The sequence below is a fragment of the Saccopteryx leptura genome, chromosome 13 (assembly GCF_036850995.1).
Source record: "Saccopteryx leptura isolate mSacLep1 chromosome 13, mSacLep1_pri_phased_curated, whole genome shotgun sequence".
Lineage (NCBI taxonomy): Eukaryota > Metazoa > Chordata > Mammalia > Chiroptera > Emballonuridae > Saccopteryx > Saccopteryx leptura.
This window is the reverse complement of record NC_089515.1, coordinates 2,009,015-2,026,506: the sequence shown is the minus strand read 5'-3', so window position 1 is coordinate 2,026,506 and position 17,492 is coordinate 2,009,015. Positions and strand designations below refer to the sequence as shown.

The 17,492-nt window shown below is 54.7% G+C and overlaps 1 protein-coding gene across 1 annotated transcript; it reads right to left on the bottom strand.

Annotated features, from left to right (window-relative positions):
* Positions 1-1,096: 1,096 nt before the first annotated feature.
* On the bottom strand, positions 1,097-11,390 carry BNIP3 (BCL2 interacting protein 3). Its single transcript, XM_066355438.1, is given in 7 exon segments — positions 1,097-1,926; positions 3,292-3,441; positions 3,516-3,622; positions 4,933-5,017; positions 5,428-5,578; positions 11,125-11,353; positions 11,355-11,390. Coding segments are annotated over 7 exon segments (804 nt in total). The 3' UTR covers positions 1,097-1,880.
* Positions 11,391-17,492: the final 6,102 nt, after the last annotated feature.

Genomic DNA, 17,492 nt, shown 5'->3' with positions numbered 1-17,492 from the left:
TCTCTTCCCACCAGGTAAAAATCTTGTGGCTCTGACTTGGATTCAGTCCTTGTTTGTATTCTTGCTTTATGAAATGCCATTATTTTAGAACTTTCCCCTTTGCTGCTATTGAAAATGAGAGACATCGTGCCTGTTTCTGAACGTTGTCTGTGGACTGTGTTGCTGAGGACGCTGCACTCCCGTTTAGTGTCTCAGAAGTTCTAGGCTGGTGACCTGGACGTGGTAAACACGTTTGGCTTCTGTGTGCGCCCAGCACGCATGTTTTTACCTGAGCCTCTATAAACCAGTACAAGACCAGACTGTCTGCTTTTAAAGTGCCCACAAGTCACCAATGACTGCCCTGCCCACTCTTCCTGCGTAAGGCCACGCAGCCAAGGTCATGACCCAGGACTCGGATCCTGCCTGCCTTCCCAGCCTTCAGTGTGGCCTGACTCGGTGTGAGTTGGTGCTGCCCGTGTCAGCCTGCCTGGCAGCACATGAAGCTGTGGTTATCACATACATGCCTGCCTTCCTCTCCCACTCGCCCTGTCCCCAACCTCCCTTCTCCACAGCTAGCTCCATTTCTGGCATACTCACACCTGTTTCTCTTTGCACAAAGGAGATGGGTACATCTTTGGGGACTTTTTACATAACAGTGTACCAAATTTTCTATTCTCAAACTACTTTGTTCACCAGTCTGCACTTGGGACTCAGTGGGTTCATCTTGGTGGCAACTGGGGCAGGTCACCTGATGCCAGAGGTCCCTGTCAAAGATGGGCTGCTCCCAGGGCTAGCTAGTCCCCCCCATCGTGACACTGAACAAGGAGCAGAGGACCAAGCCGTTTCCCAGGAAGACACACGTGCTGCCTCAGGACCTCAGACTAGAGGACCTGACAGGGCAGGGCAGGTGCTGTCCGGCCAGCTGTCCCCCAGTGAGAAGGCTGTGTCATTGACCACTCCCAAGCTAACTGTTTCAGCATCAACCAAGATTTTAAAAGACGGAAATGTTATTTTAACACAATTGCACTTGGTGTGGAAAAGGTAAAACACACACAGTAGAAACAGTACTCCAGAAAGGCAGCCCCTCAACAGCACACCGTAGAGAAAAAAGGACTCAGAGGGGAATACGCCAGGTTTAATCAAAAAGCTTTTAGGATGTTTAAACCACATAAATACAGTCATCTCTGCAGGATTTGGCAAAAATTAATTTTTTCCATTTCCAGTCTTTTTAAGTAGACACAACCGATTTGCTCAGAATGAAGGTGAATCTCAGCACGCAAAAACAAACGGTGATGAGCCTATACTCCGCGATCTAGAAGGGAGTGAGGAAGGTACTTCTGCGTCACCCGTTTGGTTCCGTCGGCCACCACGCTGCCACAGGACACAGGCCAGCATCTGCGCCACACGGGCCGCGGTGTGCCCCGGACTTACACACCCAATTCAGAACTAGCCATGAAGCGTCCACATACAGGATTCCTACAGTGTGTGAATGTAAGGCCAAATGTTTACTTGTGGTAAATCCTCTACGGAGTCATTTTAATCATGTTCATTCTTTTGACATAGGGAGAATTTTAATTAAAGTTACAGACAGTTCAAATACTACATACATCATGACTAGCGTGGTAAAATTATTTATACTCAGCTATTTATAGTATCAAAGAAAACTGACCACCACGTTATTCCAATAGGTATTAGTGACATGCTCACGATTGACCCCACAGGTACGGCTGGTTCTAGGTTGGCGTGGCTTCAGTGTCCACTCATCTCACTAAATCAGGCACACAGCATTTACAGAACAGCTCAACGGAGCGGACAGCCACCGAGGACCAGGACGGCCTCAGCGAGCCCGCTGCGAGTTCCACACGAAGCCCACTCCTCTGTGAAAAGCGATCGAGTCCACGTCAGAAGGTGGTGGTGGAGGTGGTCAGACGCCGCCCGATATAGATCCTGAGCAGAAAAGCAATGGGCGGCACGTGAGTGTGGGCCCAGGACTCCACGGCCAGGGCAGGCGCAAGCTCTGCGTCCTTGGTGCCAGCTCAGACCGGCTGTGACAGACCATCTGCATGAGGATCTCGTGTTCTCTCCCCACCGGTGTGTGCTCTGCGGTCACCTCCCCTGGAAAGTCCGTGTGCCCACAGTGCAACGCCCTCAAGACCCGCACAGAGGACTCAGCAACCTGCTTGTCCGCTACAGCCAAGGGCTGCAAGAGCCCTTCTGTTTTTAAGCTGACCCCACAAGGGCCTGCTGGGGAAAGTCACTGCACAGGGTCAGACCCCTGCCTCACAGACGCGATGGTGGAGGAGGGTAGGACTCCTGGAAGAGGGGACAGAATGCAGGACCCAGGCAGGCCATGGCCAATGGCAAGGAGGGGCCTGGGTACATAGTCACCCTGACAGTGACGGAGCCACATGGAGTTGGGGTTTGAGCCGGCAGGAAGGATGCAGGGCAGCCACCAGGCAGAGTGAGCTGCAGGCACTTGCCCTGGAGTGAAGGCCCTGCCCCTCTGATTCCAGAGCGCTAGTTCTGGAGAAAGGCCCAGAAATCACTACAGACACCCTGGGGAAGTCTGACCCTGGAAAGCACTGGGCACAGTCGATCTGGACAGTGACGTCGAGGAGCCCGTCCCATAGGCAGAACTGTGGTCTGGGTCAGAGGTCAGGGAAAGTGACCCCACTCTGACCTCTCACAGGATTTCTGGGTTCTTGGAAACGGCTCTGAACTCCCATCCCCCTCACCTCAGACAAAAGTCCTCCTCCCTGAGGCACTAGCCCCAGTCGGAGCCCTCTTGCTGACTAGTCTGCAGTAAGCTGCAGCCACAGGCCAGCCCCTGGACAGAGGTTGGGCTGAGCCAGAGGAGTGCAGCCCAGCTTCCCCAGATCCCTGCCAGGGCACCTCAGCACCGTCCGGGCCGAAGGGCCTTGGGACCCGTGGCTGAACTCTTGTTTTCAGTATCATCAGTGCAAGAAGCCAGAGAATGGGTCCCTGCTGAGGGGACTGCCCGAGGCCAGGTGCCAGCACCTCTGCAGTACTAGGGTGTTCAGAGTGGGCACAGTGGGCACTGAGCGGGGACCGGTCGTCTGCACCTGCACACAGCACAGGTCACGTGGCCAGCACAAGCCCCACCCAGGGGCCAGGGCTGCGGGGTCACTAGGTCACGGTCGCATCTGTCTCCTGACCTGGACGGCGATCACATGGCCATGTTTGCTTACACAGTTACATAAGCTCTGACTTATGACCCACTCTCTCAGTAAAACACTCAAAGCGAGCCGCTGAGACCTAGACCCATGTGGGCAGGTTGTGCGGGACACTTACCCCAACCCAATTGCCAGCAGGTGCGAGAGCAGCAGAGACGGAAGGAAAACTTTGAGGAACTCAGCTGAAAAGACACCCCCCTTCTTCATGACACTCGTGTTCCTCATGCTGAGGGTGGCCGCACGCTTGGGGTGCCTGAACAGGAACTCCCTGCAGAGGGAAGAGCTGTGAGCTCGTTGGTGCACGCCACGTCAAACATTTCATGACGTTCAAAACAGACTCACTTGGGGGGGATGTTTTCTGGCCGGCTTGACCAGTCCCATATCCAGTCTGAATTTTTCTTTAGGATGCTTTCGACTTCTTTCCTTCTCTCCATGTAATCTTCCTCAGACTAGGAGAGAGTGGGTGTGAGCGCAGGTGACCCGCGGCCCCCCACCCGGCCTCAGACAGGAGGCCACACCACTCCTGAGGGCAGGCCCCAGCAGAAGGCGGGCCATGGGCCACATCCTGCAGCTTCCTTTACGGAGAGACCAACCACCGTGGTGAAACCCCTGGGAGGCTCTGGTGGCACTGCCAGCTGCAAACACTGTGACGTGAGGACACACCGACAGCAGTGCTGGGTCACACCGAGGACAGGAGAACTCGGGCCCAAGCAGGGCTCAGGAGTGGCCAGTGCAGAGCAGACGGTGAGAGAAAGCCAAACTCAGACCCAGACCTGTGAGTCCAGCTCATTTTAAAAATTAAATAACAATATGCTAATTAAAAGGGACTTTTAATAAGTAAGATAGGTGTTTTTGCATTTAAAAAATTCTGTACCTGAGCATAAAGTTCCTTTTCAACATTTCCCCCCCCCCCCCCCCCCCGCAAATGTAACATTTTAGAAACACTCAGAATGCAGTACCAAGGCCAACCAAACACCCGGGCGTACCACAGCTGGGCGGGGGCCTATGTCTGGGGCCAACCGCCTGGCCAGCCCTGCAAGCCTTTGGTGTTGGGCAAAGCCTGGGGCACAAGGGCTCCCATCCTGGGGGAGACCAGGCTCGGAGGAAGAGGACCCAGTGCTGCAGGAAGAGCCCCCAAGAGGACAGTGCCTGTGTGTGGCCCTGACCCCAGGTGTCGGACAGTGTGAGGGGAGTGCTGGCTCCTCCAGGCAGGTCTGCTCTGCGAGGACCGCCCTGCATCAGCCCTCCCCACAAAGCAGGGACCTCGGCCAAAATGCCCAGCCTGGGAGCTCCTGCCTCCACCCCACCCACACCAGTCAGTGCGGCCTAAGGCCAGTTTCTGGAAGCAATTGGGGCTCCAGTGAGGAAGGCCTGCCCAGCATTTCGACCACAATGACCGAGGGGCCGGAGCAGCCTGTATAATACAAGTTCTCTGGTCAATATTAAAATCCACTCATGGCCCAACCTACAGCCAAGATGAAAGCCACCATCCAGTAATGGCCCCCAGGTACCTGCCCACTGGCCACTCCCACACTTGCCCAGCCACAGGCACACGAGGCCCAGCCAGGTGCCTGTCCTGTGTCCTCAAGCCTGTACCTCCTCCAATCTGCTCAGCGTGAGCCCAGGTGTTGGGAGATCTCTCACCCCCGCCCACATTCCCAAAAAAGGCACCAGACACCCTCAAAGCCAGACATCTCTCCGCAGCACCACCCAGACGGACCGCAGGAACAGGTCACGCTGCGCACCCACCCCGGCCCACCTGAGAGCTGTTCTTCTCTCCTGTGCTGTGGCTGTCCGTCTCGGATGCCCGGTTCGGATCCTGCGGGGTCTGCGAGCGAGGCGGGCTGGGAAACAGGAGAGTCGGGAAGACAGACCCTGTGAACATTCCCTCAGGCCACACGAGGCCCCGCGGGCAGGGCCAGACCCATCTAACACCTTCTCAGCTGAGCTCAAGCGTCTCCTGTCCAGTCCTGGGGGCACTCAGGGTGGCCAGAGGGGGTAGGCTGTGCCACCCACTGGCTTTGAGGGCCTGAACAACGCCTGACCTTTTGTCTCAGGCTCAGCTACGCTGCCTTGATTCACTGGCTGTGCTGAGGACAGTGGCTCGTGACAGCTCCTCAAGGGGACGGTGTCCACCCCTCCCTGCATCATGCTGCCTCCTCCAACAAGAAGGCAAGGGGCCACCGAGGGAACGGGCACCACTATGGAGCCTGCCGGCACGGCAGCACCAAAACAGTCCCACGCCCGCACCCACCTGTCGCAGTGGGAGCTCTTGGAGCTGCTCCGTCCAGACTCGTGCTGAGCATCCAGCAGGATCTTCTCCATGTCGCCATTATACATGGACACCGAGGCTGGCACGCTGCCCCCGTGCCCGTTACTGCTGAAGTGCAGCTCTACCCAGGAGCCTGCGGGCACAGAACAGGGCCGTGCTGGGACCCATCCCGTCCGGCGTCAGGTCCTGACCCATGCCTCCACTCTGGGAGCCTAGGACGGACAAACCAGGGCCTGCCGCACAGCCGCCTCCCCACCCGAGGAACCCAGGCCCCCCCCCCAGGGAGTCCACATGTCCTGAGGAGCTTTACACCCAACCTAGAAGACAACGGCTGTCAAGTTTTAAACTCTTCAACTATTCCCACAACAGCAGCACATACTGACCCTAAGGTCCCACAAACGTCTCTTATGCTTGCCGCTTTGTGCTTGACTTACATCAGGACTCAACAAAGGTGACTTCTAAGTTATTTTTAATTTGATTGACTTTTAGAGAGACAAAAACATCCATCTGTTCCTGTATGGGCCCTGGCCAGGGTCAAACCCTCAACCTCTACATATCAGGACTACCTTCCAACTGATCTATCCGGCCAGGGCGCAACCACACTTGATCCCTCAAGTCATTGAGCCGTGTCCTCAGAGGGTGATTCCAGACAGACGGGTTTTATAGGCTTTACAGAGAAGTGTATGTTAGCACCAGGCTATCTGCTATCGAAATGCAACAGAAGAGCAGGTCCTGCCCCCCACACAGATCCCTCAAGTGAAACCATTACTTCAACTGAGGCTTTGTGACTTAAGGCCAGTGTTTGGAGTTAACTGGATGAATCCACTCCAGTGCAATAGCTGAGCCAGTGCACTGTGGTGCAGGAAGGGCATGCAGGGCTGTGTCCCTGGGGAGACTGGGCAGAGGCGGCCTCAGGACACGGGGACATGATAGGCGAGACAGCAGGCTGAGGAGGGGCTGCTGGTTTAGCCCGTGTTTGTCAGGAGTTTGACAGGTGGGAGAGCAATGACAGGTGGACACAATTCCGGCATGTCCCACAAAAGGATAAGAGCCCCGGACAAAGCTGACCTGCAAGGTCTGCCAGGTGGTCCCACTTGGCTCAGCCTAGACATCCAGTGTGAGGGCAGAGGCTGGAAGGGCCACCAAGTACGCCCCAGGGAGTCCAAGTGGGTCCATCCGTGCGGCTGCTGCCCCCAGAACCCTGCAGGATGGCCATCATGTACCCACGGTGCCACGTGTAGCCTGCACCCAGTGTGGGCAGCTCTAACACTTCCGTAAACTTTCTCTACACTTCATGGCGTCCATGTGCTCGTCTCCACTGGAGACACTCGTGTAGGAGTTACTGGGCTGAAAGGTGGTGGCTGCCAGGCTCCCGGGCAGAGCGCTGCTGCGCCTTCCTGGCCGGTCGGCTCCTCAGTCTTTCCACTCAGCCCTGGGGAGCTTGGGGGGGCATCCTGTTTGGGTTACTTTGCATTTCTGACTTTTAACAAGGTTGAACACGTTTCCATGGCTACTTACCATTTGGATAGCATCTTTTCATTGTATTTTTATTGACTGATTCAAGAGAGAGAGAGAGAAACATCGATTTGTTGTTCCACTCATTCATGCATTCATTGGTTGATTCTTGTATGTGCCCTGACCGGGGATCAAACCCACAACCTTGACACATCAGGATGATGCTCCAACTAATTGAGATACCTAGACAGGGTCTGCATAGCATCTTTTTTAACTAGCTGTTCAAAACTGACTCTTTTCTATCAAGTTGTCCGTCTTTTTTTAGAGCAGTTCAGTCTTCAAGACATCAGCCTTTCTGCATCTGAACGTGTCACACCGGGTAGTCTTTTCTCTCCATGTCTGTTGATGAACATGAACTTGATTTTAATTTGATCTCTTTCTAACCTGAGGTGAAGATAGCCTGCAGCATCCTTGTCAAGAGGCTGCGTTGACACGCATTCAGAGCTGGGTTCAGTGACCCTGGATGCAAACTGCGTGTGGGATCTGACCCCGGTTATTAGGGTTTCCACTCCGACCGGCGGCCTCGGCTTCTGCTCGGTGCTGCTTCCCATCAGCATCAGGCTGGCACGCACGGCAGGTCTCTGGGCCCCAGACAGCTCCATTTTCAGCCCTAATTCTGTGCGTCTGCAGCACGTCTGTTTGTGGAAAGCGCTGTGGTGGCGCACAGACGGGCACAGAAGGCCAGAGGGAAGGGGGACCACAGGAAACAGAGGTTCACAATCTAGGAGACCTGTTCTATTCCAGGCACCCTCTCTCGGAGATGAGGAGACAGAGCGGCTTGCCCAGACCAGCGCAGCCACACTGGGCACAGCGAGGGGAGGAGCCCCGAGGCCCCCCCACCCTGTGGGGCATCTCCACCCAGAGCTCTAAACCTCAGGGCCTCTACCATGAGAAAAAAAGCAAATCAGGACCCAGGAATAAATGAGGACCTGCAGCTGTACGTAAGCCTCCCAGTTCAGTAACAAAATGATCGCTTGCGTTTTCATCCTTGCTCGCCTCTCGGCTGCACCGTGGGCACACAGCACGGCAGGACACAGGCAGCGACCAGCGTGTCCTGCAGCCCACGCCACTTGGCCTCTGTGTGCGAGGAGAGGCCAGTGAGACACCCCACAACACTCCCGAAAGGCACATCTGACTGCATCTTCGCAGAGGCTGCTGGCTGTCATCCACCAAGTACTCTGATGTCCACTCCAAGCAGCACTATAAAAACTCTAGCCTCGGAGTCCTTCCTTCACCAGCCCCTCCTCCTTACCTCCCCGGGACTCAAGGTGGACACTCTGCCAACTAGCAAGCCAGCTCTGGCTCCGTGGCTTGAAACAGTATGCAGACCGCACACTGGGCTCGGCTCCATTTCTCTAGGTTTAATCGGTCATTTGGATTCAGGGCCTGGCTCAGCTTACTGGACCAAGCTGAAGTGCGGCCAGGACCACTTACAGCGTCTGACGTGAACAGAGCCTCTGACACGTGTAGTGGTTTCCACACCAATAACCATTTCTCCAAACTCCAACCAGCTGTCCAACAGCTCACATCCATGTCACCACACCTCCAGCTGCTGTCAGCTCCCACAAGTTCACGGGCTTGCTTCCACAGGACTGCCCCACATCAGGCGCCAGCCACATGTCTGCTAGGCAGACCACAAATCAAGGGTTCCTAGAAGACCCCTCTCACTCACCAGAGCAACTTACGGAACAGGAGAACACTTGACTGTGTCCACTCACTTATCAGAAAGGATACAACTCAGGAACAGCCGACTGAAAGGGCCGCACAGGGCCCTCTACCTCCCCTCCAGTTCAAAGGTTTTCTAACCCAAGCTTCCACCCCCGCCCTCCCTGGAGGAGATGGGAGCTTGGTATCTCCCCTCTGATCACATAATCGTAAACCTGCATCCTGAGGCTGTCCAGGGTCTCAGTGAGTCATCTCAGGAGACCCATGTTCCACAGGAGCTCCCTACAGTTTTATCAACAGCAAATTTATAAAGAAATCCAAGGGCTTCAGAGCTCTGTGCCAGCAACCAGAGGCAACACTAACAATTTTAAAAGTGAAATATAACTGACATGTAACAGATTAGTTTCACGCCTGTGTGTTTGTTGTCTCCAGAGCCAACTCAAGGCTCTGTGGAGACAAGCATAGACTTTTTAGGATCATTTCAACAGAAGTCCTAAGCAACCTTGAGAATAAAAGAAAACCCATTTTGGGCTGTGTGCAGCAAAAGCTTTGGGTCCGAAAGCTGTATTCCAAGGAATGCTTTAGCGCAGGGCAGGAATTTCAGTATTAACCTGCAACAACTGCAATAGAACACTTCCTGGGAAATAACAAGAACGTGCTATGAATGCACTTACATCTCGCAAGGAAAATAGGATTACAGTTGCTGCAGAACCTTAGAAAACTTCCTCAGTCACAAGCTACTAAATAACTGAGAACTCCGGAAAAAAACAGGTGTCATGGCTGATCAAGGGAAGCCCTCATTCCTAGCTGCACGGGTCCTCACCTGCTTGTAATTCAGGCTAGTAAGGCACAGGTGGTCAATCTCTGAACCAGGTGAATGAGATGCTATGCCTACCAGCTCCAACCTCTATTGGGACAGACCCCAGGTAATGGAGCCCCGTGCTCTCTATCTACATGTCCCGGGTGCACTCAACAGAACCCCTAAGACCACACCACAGCCCACCACACCCTGCAAATTCTGCTTTTTGGAGTGCGTGCCTCCCCTCCCCATCCTGTGTAAACACCAATACAAAATGTCACCTCCCTCCTGCAGTTCAGCCCTTGTACCTACGGAGAAAAAGGCAAGCAAAGCATCTTGGCAGTCCACACTCACTAGAGTGGGTGGGGGCTGGGGGTGGGTGCAGGGTGGTGAAAGGGGAACATCTGGTCCCAGCAATGCAAGCAGAGAGGGAAGCACGGCTGCCCAATGCGGGTTTGGCTCCTCGGGCCTCGTCAGAGGTAAACAAGAGGGAACCAAATCAGAGCTGAGCACAGGCAAGAGCACAGGGTTCACATTTCCAGCGCAGCTGCCCCCGCCATGGCTCCTCCCACGGGCTGGAGTGGCGAGTGCCCCGCTGCACGTACACGGAGAGAAGGGCCCAAAGCCTCCTCACCGAGAGTTTCCACTCACTGGGTAACCACCTTTTTATAGAATACACAAAACAGAAAAACTAATCTTTTCATTCGTGACCTGGCGATTTCGCATTGCCGGTGACTCAGCACAATGACTCGGAGGGAGCCCTGAGCCCCTGCGGGGGTACTTGGAACCTTCCAGACCAGATCGGAACCAGTAAGTGACACTGTTACCAATTAAGCGGTACGATCATTAGATCAAGGGACGGTTTTAAGACAAAGTTTATAGAACACCCTCCCACCCGGATCTGTTGTGAGGAAAGACAAGATTCATCCCTCAACCTAGTTGAAAAAAAATAGGCAACTTCAAGTTTTAAAATGACACCCTTTTTAGAACGCGGCTGTAGTTTTCAAGAACGTTATTATACATTGCACGGCACTAATGAAGCTCATTAACATCACCAGAATATAAGGCTTTTACCTTTGACTCTCCAAGGTTCGAACAGTCCTCTGCAAGCTTATATCGTGGTCGTTTCGCTTAGTGAACCCCCTGCTGCAGAGAACACGAAGGCCGACGGCCCCCCAGCCCCTCCTCCCGCTCCCGGGCCCCGGGGTCGTAGGACCGAAGCCCCGGGACGGACCTCCGGGTGCCACCCCTCGGCTGCGCGAGTTAGCCCGTGGGCCCCGAGCCCAGGGGGACAGGGCTGCAGCCCGGAGCTGCCGGCGCCGCCGCTCTGGCTCCTGTTTCTGAGCCCACGCGTCACTTCGAAGCTCTGTCCCCGAACGCCCCCCCCCAGGACCCCCGGAGCGGACGGGACGTGAACCGAGGACAGCTTGCTGGCCGACCGGCGCCACGTTCCCAGCGCGGAGCAGAGCTGCCAGCGGACCCGCCTCCCCTCCCCTCTCCTCTCCTCCTCGAGCGCGTCCTCCCTGCACCGCAGGCGGCACCGGCGGGTCCCACCCGGAGCCCGTGCGATGCGGCGGCCCGAACCACAAACCCGCGGATGGAGCGCGCGCGGCCTCGGGGGAGCCCACCCGTGTCCTGACCCGCTCCGGGGAGCCGGCGCCGCGCAGAACCCCCACCGCGGCCCCCGGCCCGGGGCTCACCCTGCAGGCTCTCCTCCTGCAGTCCGGGGCTCCCGCTCTGCGACATGGCGCCGGGGGCGGGCAGGCGGGCGCGGCGGGTCGGGGCTGGGGTCCGGGCTGGGGTCGGGGTCGCGGCCGGGCCGGCTGGGTGTCGGGCGCCCGGAAGCGGACGAAAGCGGGACGACGAGAGCGGGGTCGGCAACGGCGTCAGCCCAGGGCCCCGAGTGACGGACGCGCACGGGGGACGCGCCGCAGATAAACGCCCAGCGAGCGGCGGCGTCGCCCATTGGCCACGGGGAGGCCTGCGCGTGCGCGGGGCGCGTGCGGCGCGTGCAGCGCGTGCGCGGGGTGGGGTCAGAGGCGCCGGTGAGGCTCGGAGTGCGAGTGCGCGGTTAGAATGCGAAAAGCGGGCTGCGCGTGCGTGGGGCGGGGTCCGACGAGCAGGATTCGCGTACGCAGGCGCGCGGCGGGGGCGAGTGGAGACCGTGGAGGGGCGGGGCTAACCGCGGTGGCCGTGGCCAGGACCCCGCTGCTCTAACCTGGCTCAGCCTGGCCCCAGTGTGTCCTGCAGGCGGAGCGAGCGGAGCTGTGCGTCCTCCTGGGGGTCGTGCGCCAAGTGCAAGTGTGCAGAAGTGTGCAGGGCCGTCTGTCCTGTTGCCCCAGGGACTGCTGTCCTTCCCTCAAACACAATGGGCAGCGAAGGAGAGAATAATCGGGATCCCCCTGGGGCTTGCTGGTGGCCGGCCTGTCGACCAGACTGGGTCATCTGTGAAGACAGAGCTGCGACATACCCGGAGCCACCAGCCCAAGAGGCCAGCCCCTCACCTGCAGGAACCAGCGAGGAGGCAGACTGTTCCAGAAAGGGGACGCGGTCTTTAGCCAGTAGTGGGTGGGTTCTTGGCTCCCTGCAGGAAAGGTTTCACTACAGAGCCCGGCTGATTTTGAAGGCACTTTTGTTACAGCTACGGACAATGAGAGGAGGAAGGCCTAGAACAGAAGAAGCCACAGGAGAGTCTAAGGCAGACTCCCTGGAGGCTCCCTGGGCTCCTTAGAAACATAATGGGGAGGAAATGAGCCCACACTGGGAAGTCTGAGAAGAGGAGGCCTTGGAGACACGTGCAGGGGGTCAGCCCCTGACGAGCTGCCACTGCCGACTGCTCCCCTGATTGCAGGTCTGGTGGGGACCCTTCTAGTTTAGGAGATGCAGGCCTGTCGGGTTGGGGAGAGGGAAGGGGAAGGGGAGGGCCTGCCCCTGGGAGGGAACAACACATGCTGCCTCCTCCGTTTTGAGGGTTTTTCAAAACTGGGAAATTAGGGGAGGATTTCAACTGAAGATTCATCAGCTTTTTCTTAACGTGCCCTTCCGTGGTCGTGGTCTCTACTGATTGGTTGGTGCTGGGTCATTAGTCACTGTAGGTCCTGGCCTGGCCGCCCACCTGGTTTTGCCGCTTTTCTGAGCCTGGAGCTAAAATGCAACTGAGGCCTAGACGTCATCTCTAGGGAGGTGACCCTCTGTGTCTGGCTGTAAATGGCCCGGCCAGGTTGTTCAGCTGTCTGCCTCAGTGTCCCCGTTCTACCTGCCAAGGAATTTTCCCAGCTTCTCACTATCCTGTCTCAACACCAGTGTCTGTAGCAGCTGGAAGCCCCACAGCAACCCCTGTGACAATCAGCCCCAAATGCCCAGGACTTGATCTGTAACTGACAGCTTCCCTAGTTTGTCCCTGCTTCCAGCTTAAGACCCACCAGAGAAGCCAGAACACTTCCCCTGGCCCATCTCGAGGTTCCTTACCCAGGCTCCACGGGACCCTAGCCTCCGTCATAAGGAGGTAAAAAATCTCAGAAATGAGTGGACCCTGAGGGGTCAGGCTCAGGCCGTGTTGTGGGTGAGTTCTGCCAAACCCTCAAGGCAAGGACTTCCCCATTCTTTCCAGGCTGAGGTCAAATGGTGCGATCCTACCAGTTCATTCTGTGAGGTTGGTACACCCCCGATACTAACATCAGACCATGGTACCATAGTAGGAAATAAAACATTGGACTAAAAATCATTTAATATGCATTTATGGCATAAACACACCAAAAATAAACACAGTGGGCTGGGAAAAGGGGGGGGGAGGGTTCTATGTTTATAAATCAGTACATAGGGGACGTTCATTAATTTTTTCCTGCTCAACACCTGCAGCCCTGCTCCCTGCCTGCCTTTCTGACTTTGTCTATAGAAACGTAAATACCAGAAGGAGCTCCTACCCTCCCTCCCAGCCTTGGACCGGGAGCAGCACTCAGACCCAGGGAGCGCTGCTGCAGCAGTGGGCTCCAGCAGGGTTTCTGTTTCATGCAGTGGTCCAGAACCCCGGCCTGTGTGCATCTAGTTCCCACTGTCCTGGCTCTAAAGCCACCCCTTGTTCCTGCCTCTATCCCACGGCGAGGACTGGACTCCACCCTTCCTTTCTCACAGCAATTCTGCAAGCCCTTCAGTAACCTTCAATAAATTTCTTTTCTGCTTGCATCAGCCCAGACGGTTTCTGTGACACTGACGGCTAAGGCACCCCCTGGTCGAGAGAACTCACCTGAAGCCCACCGTCAACACTGCACTCAGTGGTGAAACGCTAGTGATAGTCCCCTTCAGTCAGTAATGTGCGGAGTGCCTGACATCAGCACTGTCCTGGGGATCTCAGGCAATGCGGTAGAAATGAACATTTTAAAACACTGGGAAGGAAGAGGCCAGACTGCCGATCCTGGCCCCTCCACATCCCCACGGGGTTCTATGAAGGCAGGTCTGGCATTGGACAGGTGTGCAGTGGGTATCTGTTAATTAGATTGATGAACTGCCACAAGATTGTTTACTTAGACAATTAAAGATGATCAATGGAGAAAGTCTTCGAAGAAGTAGGAATTTAAGATCAGCACCTACGAATGGGTAGCCTCCTTGAACGCCAGCGACCTCCAGCCTTTGAAGGGACGTGTCTCATTCGTAATGCCAACAACAACCATTATCTGAGCATAAACTTAAGAAATATTTGAGAAACAAAGAAAAAATTTAAACTTGGCAGGAAGACAGAAAAAGACATGACTAATGACAGTAAAAATAATAGCATATTGATTGTGAAAGAGAAGCCACAGGCCCAAAATGGCATCACTCATGCTAAAAGCCCAGCAAACCTGGACCTTAAGACCTGATCTACTTGGAGCTTCAGGTCGCCCAGGAACCACCTAATCTTAATCAGCCAGTCTGGAATTTTCTCATTAAGCCCCAGGCAGGTCATCTATCACGTGGGCCCTCTCCATTCCCCCCACACACACATACACACACCCCATAGGAAGAAGAGGCAATCTGCATGATAAAACTCCTCCTCCCTTTTCTTGTCCTCAAAAGGTGTCCTGTTCAAAATAAGCTCTCAAGACAAAGACCCCCACCGGCTCTTCCTGTGGGAGCACTCACACACCTTCCCCTTCCCCTGGTTCTTCCCCAGCAGGTGCGCATCACTCAAAAGAAAGAAGGGGCCCTGGCCGGTTGGCTCAGTGGTAGAGCGTCGGCCTGGCGTGTAGAGGTCCCGGGTTCGATTCCCGGCCAGGGCACACAGTAGAAGCGCCATCTGCTTCTCCATCCCTACCCTCCCTCTCTGTCTCTCTCTTCCCCTCCCGCAGCCAAGGCTCCATTGGAGCAAAGATGGCTCCGGCGCTGGGGATGGCTCCTTGGCCTCTGCCCCAGGCGCTGGAGTGGCTCTGGTCGCAACAGAGCGACGCCCAGGAGGGGCAGAGCATCGCCCCCTGGTGGGCATGCCGGGTGGATCCCTGTCAGGCGCATGTGGGAGTCTGTCTGACTGTCTCTCCTCCTTTCCAGCTTCAGAAAAATACAAAAAAAAAAAAAAAAAAAAGAAAGAAAAAAAGAAAGAAGGGTCCCCAGGGGACTTGTGATCTGGAGAACAACAGGCAGAGATAGCTTTTCTGGGCTGACTCTCTGGACCTGTCTCCAAGCTCCTCTTTTCTCTGACTGCCCAGTGAGCCAATGGCAGACCCCCGCCTTGGCTCATTAATTTACCTGTAACATTTCCAGAGAGCCTCACCTAGTCTCTCCTGTTGCTGCTTCTATCCTAGGCACCCTCCTTGTTTCACTGTCCCCAGCTTGAGTAAACGTATTCTCAAAATCACCTGGACTCATGTTGCATAATATTTCCTACACGAAAAATCCACACACTACCTCCTCAGGGCCCAGGTCCTTCCCGGCAACAAAAGAACAAAGGCCAAACTGAAATGGTAAACTTAGCAGAAGGTGCTTGGCTGAGGGACAGGGAGCAGGGTGGGGGTTGTCTAGGGTCTGCTTGGAGTCACCTGGAAAGGCGAGCAGCGAGCAGTAGACAGGAGGTATTGATCTAAGTGGGCGTAGGCAGCCAGGCCACAGCCTGGGGACCACAGGTGAGAGTGGCCCGGCATTGCCAGAGCCTCCAAGGCCCTGCAGAGGCAGCCCGAGGTGACAATCCACCTAGATCACCTCCCATCCCGCAGTGCAGTGCATAGGCAGCTAAGACCTTCCCTGCAGGCACCCAGGAGGCCCAGGCTGGTCTGGGAAGGTGGGGCGTGCAGGCACAGAAGCAGCCTTCCTGGGGGGGTGTTGTAAAGTACTGTTCCACGGGCTTACGTAGAGACACCAAGTCCAAATGAATTTTAAGGAGTTTTATTAAAAGGAGATTTAATAATATGCCAGCCGCATATGACTAACACAGGGCATAGCTGACCCAAATCAAGCACGTCGACTACTATAGCCTTGAGGCAGGTTATATACCTTCGATCACACACAGGTTGGGGGAGGGGTGGAGGAGAGGGAGAGATGATGCAATTCATTAGCAAGCTTATAACATTCATCTATAGGATTTATAAAAATATTTCTACACATTAAAACTTACAAGGTAATGTGATGGCACAGTGGATAAGGCGTCGGCCCGGAAACGCTGAGGTTGCCGGTTCAAAACCCTGGGCTTGCCTGGTCAAGGCACATATGGGAGTTGATGCTTCCTGCTCCTCCCCCCTTCTCTCTCTCTCTCTCTCTCTCTCCCTCCTCTCTATAATGAATAAATAAAGAAATACTATAAAAAATAAATAAATTTCAAAAAAAACCCAAAAAACATTATATATATATATAAAAAAAAAACCTTACAAGGTAATACAATAGCGGAAAATGTTGTCCTACATATAAAAAGGTATTTCTAAATTTTCTAGTGTTCATTTGCCATCCCTTTGTCTAGAGGTATATACATTGATTACACGTTTTCAGGAGGGGAGGAGGAGCCTGCATGGCACCAGGGAATAAGCATCCACAAAGGGCCCATTAAAGAAGAAGAAGAGGAGAGGAAAAGATTCGCTTAATCTCTCCCTCCCCTCCCCACACCTGGCTAGGTGTTTACCCTGTTTCCCACAGAGGTGGGGGAGGAGGAATCTAAATCTCCCCAGCATAAAATCTCTTCACAGTACAACGCTGTTGTCTATCCTGAGTTGGTGCAAATCACACATCACACACAAGTATAAAAATCATATTCACAAAATCTCTCTGTATGTTTAGCCCAAATTATAAAACACCTTTTAAGCTTCCTAGGAAAAAGGGGTTTTTCTACACAGTATGCCTCTGCAAGCCAGAAAAAAAAACCCTTTCCTCTCCTAAAATATTAATATTAATTTTTCCATTCTTTGGTATCTTACCACAGGGGCAGCCCCAAGCTAGAGGAGGGTTTGATGGTCACACTGACCAGGTCACAAGAACTACGGCCCAGAGAACTGAACACAACATCTTCATCTTCGCTGATCTAGAAGTGATGAGGAAAGTCTCCTGTGTGGAGGCCCCCCCCAACCAGGCCCCCCCACCCCCACCCCCCATCCCGCCCCAACCCTGGGGCAGGGACAGTTTCCTTGGGGACAGGAATAACCTCAGCCATTTGTTTCCCTGGTGACACAAGGCTGTGTGAATGAGTGGGTGGAGACATTATTCAAATGAACAGGACTCCTGGCTATTGTCCCACGTCCGCCTGAGGGTGGGGGGGGGGGGATGAACAGGACCCGCAGTGACTGTTTTCCACCTTCCCAGAGACTCAGTCCCGGCCAGACTCCAGCCTGGGGATCCCTGCTGGCCGATCATGCCGTCCTGTCTCCCTTTCTTTTCCAGGAAAACAGGAACTTTTCTGCGAGTTCCCAGTGATAGCTGTACTCTGCCGGGGCTATTTTTAGGAGCCGGTGTGGTGAAATATTTAGAATGGTCAACAAACTGCTCCCAACTGCGTCTCCTGTTTGTTCCATTTTGTTCCGGTTTGTGTCCCCGCCGGTGAAGGAACAGGACCCCTCCGAACGAAAGGGTGTCTGTTAAGAGCCAGGTCTGCACGTGCCCGGGATGTTCAAAACAGAAAGCG